Source organism: Megascapheus bottae, chromosome 25, assembly GCF_031878675.1.
Source record: "Megascapheus bottae isolate mThoBot1 chromosome 25, mThoBot2.hap1, whole genome shotgun sequence".
Taxonomy (NCBI): domain Eukaryota; kingdom Metazoa; phylum Chordata; class Mammalia; order Rodentia; family Geomyidae; genus Megascapheus; species Megascapheus bottae.
Genome location: NC_143533.1, coordinates 10,959,611 through 10,968,980, shown reverse-complemented (window position 1 = coordinate 10,968,980; position 9,370 = coordinate 10,959,611). Strand labels below are relative to the sequence as shown.

Below are 9,370 nucleotides of genomic sequence, written 5' to 3'. Positions count from 1 at the left end.
TGCTACAGCACAAAAAGATAAGAGAAACATTCTCTTAGTGGCACTGAGAGCCATTACTATGGTTATCCTGAATAGTGGGCATCCATTCTGTCAGATTTTTCCTTTCTCAAACTGTGTTCCTACCTTTCTTCTCCCACCTGTTTTCTTTTCTTTCTGTAGTTTCTCCCTCTTCCTGTCTGTCCCCCAGCCTGTGGTAACTCTGTCTATCTGCCTTTACATCACCATTAATGACACAAATGGAACCTTGAACACACTAGTGATAAAATGATTTGACAATTGACTGGGAAAAGAAGGTGTAAATCTCATAAAATGCGGCACACAGCTGGCCTCCCTCACCTACCTGGTGGTGTTGCTGTCTGGTCTCTGCCCTGGAACGATTTTGTTCTGGAAGTTCCTCTTTGGGGCAGACAGACAGGAACACAGTGACCTCAGTGCCCTCATGACAGTGCCACGAAACGCTTTCCAGCGTCGGAGCCTGACCACAGGAGGGCGGGTGGATGTGCTTTCCCTGTCACTCCCATCAGAGTCGTCCTCTAAGGACTGGATGTCACTCCCTGAGGAAGACTTGAGAGACAGGCTGGACAGGGCTCCAATGTGGGATTGGCCGACATTGCCCTCAATGGAGGACCCAGGCTCTGGAGCATTTTTGAAGGATCTCCTGGAAACAGCCTGGCAGTTCCTGTGGCAGAAGGGAATGGCAGGCAAGGAGACATGCTTCACACTCTGGTCCTGTGAACTTTGGTCCTCCTCCTGCTGGAACCTCAAAGGTGAGAGGTTGAAAGAATGAAGATCGGACACACTGGCCTTTCTCTTCCTAGCCACATTGATGGTGGGAGGTTTTGAGGGGGCTAAGCAAGGCCCTATGCCTGAAGACCCTGGTTTGCCATCACTGCTGGAACTCATACCCCGGGGCATTTGATGATACAGAATGAGGTAAGTGGCCATGGTGTCATCGAATTTCCTCTTCCTTAGAGAGTTTTGTATCTCCCGGGGTTTGTAGCCCATAGTTGTCATGGTGGCCACAATCTCGGAATAGGAACACTTAGGAAGGGCGGCCTTTAAATCTGGGCTGGTGTGGCAGTGGGAGTAGTTCAGCCAAGGATGCTGGAAGACATAATCCAAGGTAGCCCTCTCCTTCCAATCTAGCATCAGCAGTTGATTCAGCAGGTCTTGTGCTTCTTCCGTGATGTTACTCGGAAGCAGAAGCCATATGTATTGCTGGGAGGTGTTAAAGATGTGGAAGGGGATCATGCCCACAAGCATATTATATAAAATTATTCCAAGGCTCCACATGTCAACGGCGGTGCCATCGTAACCGTCTTTATAGAACATCTCTGGGGCAGTGAACGGCACAGTGCCACAGAAGCTAGTCAGCTTCTGCCCTGGCCTAAATTGGGCACTGAGCCCAAAGTCACAGACTTTTAGTGTTTCCCTGCAGTCAACTAAAATGTTACGGGGCTTCAGGTCTCGGTGGCTGATGTTACGTGCGTGCAGGTATTGAACAGCACAGGTGATTTCATAGAAGAACTGTCGTGCCTTTTCTTCCTTTAAGTAATTTTTTGCCTTGATGTAATCTCTCAGGTTGCCGTTGACCGCATGCTCGAGAATGAAATATATGTTTCTCGAGTCTTCCAAGATATGGTACAGCCGTATGATGTTTTGGTGACATAGTCTTTTCATGATTTTGGCTTCAGAATAGATATAGGATAAGTTTGGATCATTTTTTGCAACGATTTTGACAGCAACCTGGGTTTGTGTCAACTTATGCCATCCCAGTTTAACACTGGAAAAGCCCCCTTTTCCAATGGTCTTCAAGATCCAGTAGTGGTCACTGAGACGTTCCTTATGACTTCTGACTCTCTGAAGGCGCTTCATGGTGTCCCTTTCTCGTTTATATGCCCAGCAGCAACTCAAACTGTAACAGGTCAATAAAAGTTAAAAGTGACTTTATGAGGGATGTTTCTAGTTACGTAAGTTGACATTTTAAACTAGAACTGGGGGATTATGTTTCAAGTTGGGGGTCATTTGCTTAACAGGCTTGAAGCCTTCAATGAAATGCCAGGACCATGAAAAAATATCTTCTAAATGAAATCATCTTAGAAATAAGAGCAATACAAACTCCCAAGCATATGGAACAAAGAGAAAAACAAAAGGTTGTGCAAAGGCTGGACACTAGTGGCTCCCATCTGCAATCCTAGTTACTGAGAAGGCCAAGATAGGAGGACAGTGTTGGAAGCCAACCCAGGCACAAAAAGACCTTGAGATTCTTATTTCCAATTAACCAGCTAAAAGCCAGAAGTTGAGCTGTGGCTCGAGTGGTACAGTGCTAATCTTGAGTGCAAATGCTCAGAGATACCAGTCAGAACCTGAGTTCAAGACCTAGGACTGGACTGGCAAAAAGGAAAAAAAAGACACAAAATAGAAACTGATAACACAAAGATCAGTGAAACAAAAATAAAATTAGCCTTGCTATAGCCAACCAGGAGACAAAACCAAAGTAATCCAAGGAGAGCTGATAATAAAATGACAATAGATAGCCCTCCCTCATTTCAAAAGTCATTAGGGTATGCTTTGAAAAGCTTTGGGTATGCTTTCGAAAAGGAAAAGTGAAATGTTGAGATACGTGTAACTTATCAATATTGCAAGATGATATAAGGAATCTAAACAGCAGGAGCCTAGAAGCTGGAAAGCCTGTGGAAAAAAATCTCTCAACACAGGTAAGCTGAGATTCTCTTCCAAACTTCTAGGGGGAATTTGAGAAAGGACTATCAAGAAAACTATACTTAACTTCTCTTAAACAAAAAAGGGAAGGACATACCTGGGAAGGGCCATGAGCAGAGCTGTATTAATAAAGCTTCTGCAAAACTACTCTAAGTCCCTAGTAGTACTGGAGACAGAGGTGTGCCTGCAACACAGAAAAGCCCAAGGAGGAGGATCATGTGTCATCTAGCCAGGGAAGAGCTTGAGGCTGACCAATCCAGGCAAGGGGGTGGGGTTTGCTGCTTTAGGTATAAAAGGGGACCAAGCAGCTTGCTCCAAGTGACTAGTTGCAAGATTTGGACAGATTGAGCACCTTACTACAGAAGTATACTTTGCCTTGAGAGTTAAAGAGGAGAAAAAAAAAAGTATACAGAGGTCAAAGAAAGGAATTATCCATAGGGGAATGTCATAACTAACTCCTTATTTGTATAAGGAATCAATGTGAACTATAACATAAAATGAGACAAGAAAACCCACAACCAAAATATAGATACAAATGACCCCAAACCCCCAAAGTACAAACCATTCAACAAACAGCATCTTACCAAGTAATGTAGCAGTGTCCGGTATCAGTAAGTCACAAATGGACAGGTTGCCCTCGATGAGGGTAGCTCACCAAGTTTCTGCCAACAAAGGACAAGAATCAACCCTTGACTTAGCCTTAAGTACAAGGTGGCAGCTATCCATCACAGTAGCCCCTTGTGAAGTCACGTTTTGTGGCTATTCTTCATGGCTGTGCATAACCAACAAGGTATTTTCTCACTTTTAGTTCTCCCAGATATTACCCAGTTGATAAAACTGCAGTTCTATGCTGATGTGGGTTGTGAAAACTGATAATTATATCTTTAGGGATGAAAGTGTGGAGTGTGTCACTGTTGTTTGTGCTTGAAGTTATAATTAAGTTATAATTGCTTATAACTTGAAAGTTTCCCCACAGAAAGTTACCACAGAAAAAGTACCTTTTACTTAAATTTGCAAAGACTGGAGCAAATAATGGGAGCATGTCACTCACACTTCAATGCTCCAATGACACAATGGGACAGAGACATCTATGGATGTCATGGGGCCCTTCTGATGTCTCCTCAGAAATTCTGGCCACAGCAGTACAATGGCATATCTTTTACAAGAAAAGACCTCACACTGGGTAATTTAGAAGCAAGGGTAATTAACTTCTCACAAGCTAAACCAAGACCCGGGCTTGCGCTCTCACACTGTCCTCCCCTCCCCCTCTCTTCCCCTGTGTCATTTCAGTGAATCCTCGCAATGTTTACACAGGATAAGGTATGACCACAGTTTCGCCTGCTTTTTCCTAAAGGCACATATGACATTGACATGCCCAGAACTGATCTTTTCATCTATTTTCAAAGCCACCACCTCAAAATTTGGCTGCAATGGGTGACTGAAGAAGCTCACTTCCAAACTGTAGCACCCTACCAACAAATGTTGCTTTCCACTAGACATGTGATGAGTACTTTAGTTAGCATTGAAAGACATTTGATTGAACTCAAAAGAATTGAGGCAGAAGAAGTTCTGAAGGTGAATATATGTCATAAAAGCTAGCAGTTTCTATGCTTGGTGGGTCACAACCATAACCCCAGCTATTCAGAAGGCAGATATTTATAGTATATCAGTTCAACAAAAGCCAGTGTAAAATATCAGACAAGCCCCAACTGAATAAGAAAATACGTTTGATGGTAGATACCCCATTATCTAGCTTGGGGCGGGGGGAGACAAAATAGGAGAATATGTGAACTGTTATGACAAGATAAAAAAGGAAAGGGCATACCAGGAAAACAACTAAAGCAGAAAGGGATAAGGTCAGGGCTGGATGGGTAGAGCTTCTGCAGAAGAACTCTAAGGCTCTGACTATACACTACTATGCATGCCAGCCTGTCATAACAGAGGACAGCAGAAGGAGGACCACAGACAGTATACCCAAGGCTATAACCAAACTGAGCGTGAGGCTGACCACTCTAGGAAAAGAAACAGGGATCACTGTATTAGGGAGAAAATGGAATAGCTGGCCTGCAGAGAGTTTGCTAGATTTGGGCAGATGGCACACATTCAATGCAAGTAAACTTTGCCTTGCCTAATTACCAACACAAAGGAGTCATGACAATAAAGGAAAGAAATAATTGTATGGAAATATCATTAGCTACTCATTTTGTACAATGAATACATGTGACTAATAACACATAGCAATGAGTCCAGAAAATAGAGCTTAAAAAAACCACAAATGATTTCCCTCTGCCTCTAATAAAAAGCCCTCAAAGGAGACAGCATCTTACCAAGTAACATAGAAATGTTCAATATCAGTAAGTCACAAATGATGAGACAGGTTTCTCTCAAGTTCACAGTGTTTCTACCAACAAGGGATAAGAATCAGAATGCTGCCTTAGCCTTAAGCACATGGTGACTGCAAATGCATCACACTGGCTCCTTGTGAGGTCACATTTTGGTTGTATCCATAATGGCTACGCATGACAATGTGAAACTTTCTCATTTTTAGTCCACCCAGCTTCTACTCTGTAGAAGCTATAAATTTTATGTAAATTTTGAAAATTTGTATTTACTTCTTTAGAAATCATGAAGGCTAGGGTATGCCACAGTCATTATCATTTGAAGTAGGTATTCCTATAATTACCTGTGACTTAGAAGATCTATAGTGAGCTGGGAGTGTGGCCTAGTGGTAGAATGTTTACCTTGCATGCATGAAGCCCTGGGTTCAATTCCTCAGTACTACATACACAGAAAAGGCCAGAAGTAGTGTTGTGGCTCAAGTGGTAGAGTGCTAGCCTTGAGAGAGCCCAGGGACAGTGCCCAAGCTCTGAGTTCAAGCCCTAGGACTGTCAAAAAAATAAAAAAAGAAGTTCCATTTTCTTCAGACTTGAATAGACTGAATAGTAAAAATGGGTTCAGGTGATGCTGAAGAAATGCTGTTCCCCAAAACTTCATGGGTCATACATATAAGCATCTAGAGCGGTGGAGAGAGAAAAACCAAGAGAAGAAAATAGAAGATCAAAAAAGTCCCATTCAATCAGAGAAGGTTTTATGAGGCTTTTCTGGTCTGTCTTCAGATACACTGGATACAAGAGAGCAATGTTGTATATATTACAAGGGAAAGACCATATACTGTGTTATTTAGGAACATGAACAGTTGATATCTCACACTATAGGACATTGGAAAGCCTGATCAAGGCACCAGGGGTTCACTAGATTCCTTTTCTGTCTCTGTCTCTGCCTCTGCTCTGCTGGTGTGTCTGTCCGTCATAGAGAGCTCTCATTTAGTATACAATGAACAAGGATTGACCTCAGGCTCATCAGGTCCTTATCTCATACAGTGTACAGAGTAGTATCTCATGAAGCACAAAGGTTCAAAATATTGGTAGAGTGGGAGTTTGAAGGAAGCTGTCTTACTTATTATGACAATCTATACACAAGAGTGGCTTACTAGTGCTAGACACAGTGGCTCACACCTGTAACCCTAGCTAATCAGGAGACTGAGATCTGAGGATCAAAGTCCAAAAACAGCTGGGGCACAAAAGACCTTGAGACTCTCATCTCCAATTATTCACTAGAAAACAGGAAGTGAGGCTGTGGCTCCAGGGGTAGGGTGGTAATCTTGAGCTGTAGAGCTCAGGGACAGCACCCAGGCCCAGAGTTCAAGCCTCATGACCCACAAAAAAAAAGTTGCTTACTACTAAACATAGCCTATGAGGTAAGTCCTTAGATTGCACTGAACGACATTTGTTTGGAACCCAAAGGTGAATGAGGCTGAGAAATCTCTGGAAAGGTAAATATGTGTCTATCATAAAGGCTAGTAGTAGTTAGGCTTGATGATTCCTATCTAGATTCCCAGCTATTCGGGAGGTGGGGATTTGTAGGATACCAGTATAACAATACCCTGGGTAAAAGATACGTCTCAACTTAATGAAAAGATGTGTTTGATGGATGGCATCTCTCCACATAGCTCAGGAAAAAGCAAAGTAGGAAGAGATGTGTCCTGGTCTGCCAAGACAAAACAACAAGAACATGCTGGGAAAACAACTAAAACAGAATATCCTTCCTAAAGGTATATATCTCATTTGAAGTGTACAGAGCCATGTGACCTTATCATTGTACCAAGGCCTCACTTCTAAATAGTGGTGCTCTTGTTTGATATTCAAACAAGAGTTGCTTTCCAGTGGACATGTTCTGTGTAATGAGTCCTTTAGGTTGCACTCAAATGTGAATGAGGCAGAAGAACCTCTGTTAAAGGTGAATATAGACTTACCATTAAATGCCAGCTATTCATTCAGTGGGCAGAGATCTGTAGATACTAGTTTGATAACAGCCAGGATGAAATATCAGACAGGTCCCTACTATTCAATGAAAAAATGAATTTGGTGGCAGGTTCTTCTCTACCAGCTCAGGGGAATCCTTAATTAGGAGATTGGAGTCCAAGTCTGCCAAGACAACAAAGGAAGGGCAGAGCTAGAAAACAACTGAAGCCGAAAAGTGCTGTGGGCAGAGCTGTAGTGGTAGAGCTCATGCAGAATACCTCTAAGGCCCTGAGTGTGGACCGATTATGTGGTGTGACCCTGTCCTCATTGGTAACACAGGATAGCACATAATACAGCCAGGAATTGAATTTGAGCTTGAGGCTGACCCAAACTAGGCAAAAGAGGAGGATCCACAGCATTAAGGATTAAAAGGGACCAGCTGATTACTTCATGTGGTTGCTTGCCAGGTTTTGGTAGGGAGCACACCTTTCCACAAAAGTCAACTTTACTAAGAGTCAAAGTAGAAATCATTAAATCAGGCCAAAGAAAGGAACTGCCTATAAGGCAATGTCTTAATTTCCTCATTAACTGCTTATGCTGTGCAAGGAAGAAATGAGACAAGAAAATGCACAGCCAAAATAAAAACGATTTTCCCAAACCCAAACAACAGCATCTTACCAAGTAATATATGTGTTACAAATGAAGAGACAGGTGGATCTTGATGAGGATAGTCCACAAAATGTCTGCCAGCAGAGTACAAGAATCGGCCCCAGCCTTAGCTTGAAGCGTCTGGTCATTGCTAAACCATCACAATGGCTCCTTGTGGGACCAGAGTTTGACTGTACCAGTCATAGCTGTGCATAACCAACATGAATTTTCTCACTTTTAGTCCTCACATAAAAAGAATAAGACTAAACTATTTATATAGATTGTGAAAACTAGTATTTTCTTCCTTAGGTTATCAAGTACGGTGTATCTATCTCATTGATGTTTTCCCTTGGAGTTGAAATAACATGCAATACTTGTGACTACTAATGGTAACTGCCTACACCTGGAAAAAATAACTTTTTATCACACTTGAATAGACCAAAATAAAATGGGACATTTCCTTGCCATTGTGATGATCTAAAATGTGTTATTCCTGAAGCTACCATCAGCCATGTAAGCATCTGTGGTGGTGGAGAGACAGAAATAGAGAGGGAGAAGAAAGCAGACGATTTGGAAGTGGCACTGTAGCTCAAGTGGTAGAGCACTAGAGCCTTGAGCTGAAGAGCTCACGAATAGCACCCAGGCTCAGAGTTCAAGCCCCATGACTGACCAAAAAGAAGAAGGAGGAGGAGGAAGAGTAGGAGGAGGAGGAGGAGGAGGGAGTAAGAAAGAAAACAGTCAATCTGGAAAACCCCTAGAGTCACAATTTGGCTTTATGTGGCTGTTCTGATCTCTCTTTAGAAAATGTACATGACCGTGAAGTGATGTATATGAGCAAAAGACCCTATACTGGGTAATTTATGGACAAAGATATTTGATATCTCAAACTCAGGGTATTTACAAGCCTGATCAAGGCACCAGGAGATTCACTGCCCCCCCCCTTCTCTCTGTCTCTCTGTCTCTGTCTCTGTCTCTGTCTCTCTCTCTCTGTCTCTCTCTGTCTCTGTCTCTCTGTCTCTCTGTCTCTCTCTCTCTCTCTCTCTCTCTCTCTCTCTCTCTCTCTCTGTCTGCTGGGTTCTCTCTTACCTGTGAGTCCTCACATTGTGTAAAGCAAAGAAGGTGTGAACACAGTTTCATCATCTCCTTCCTAAAGACTCATATCTCATCCAGATCCATACAGCATATGGTCTTATCACTTGTAAATGCACTGATCTAGAAAAACTGGTGCATTTAGTTTGAAAGAAGCTAAATTTCAAACTATGGCCTCCTCCAAACACGAGTCCTTTAGGTTACTCTTAAAGGCATTGCACTGGAACTCAAGGGTGTATGAAGGCAGAAGAATCTCTGCTAAAGGTCAATATACATCTATCATAAAAGCTAGGGGTAGATAGGCTTGGTGGTTGACAACTAGAATCCCAGCTTATTGGTAGGCTGATATTTATAAGATACAATTGAACATCAGCCAGGATAAAATATCAGAGAGGCCCCAACTTAATGAAAATGTGTGTGATGGCAGGCACCTCTCCACTGAGCTCAGTGGCAAGGTTAATTAAGACAACTGGGGTTCAGGTCAGCAAGACAACAATAAGGACATATCTATAGGAATTGCTGTGTTGGTAGCGATTCTGCAGCACAGCAGTAAGGCCCTGAGTATATACGGGGTACAGCAGTGCGGTAAAACACAGGATCATATGTCAATA

General features: G+C 42.6%; 1 protein-coding gene across 1 annotated transcript; it reads right to left on the bottom strand.

Annotated features, from left to right (window-relative positions):
* Positions 1 to 528: 528 nt before the first annotated feature.
* LOC150046386 (sperm motility kinase X-like) lies at positions 529 to 5,115 on the bottom strand (the record flags this gene model as incomplete). The annotated part of the gene is made up of 2 exons (XM_090318684.1): positions 5,049 to 5,115; positions 529 to 1,915 (listed from the first exon to the last, which is right to left on the bottom strand). A coding segment is annotated over exon 2 (1,347 nt), but the record flags the coding sequence as incomplete, so codon positions are not given.
* Positions 5,116 to 9,370: the final 4,255 nt, after the last annotated feature.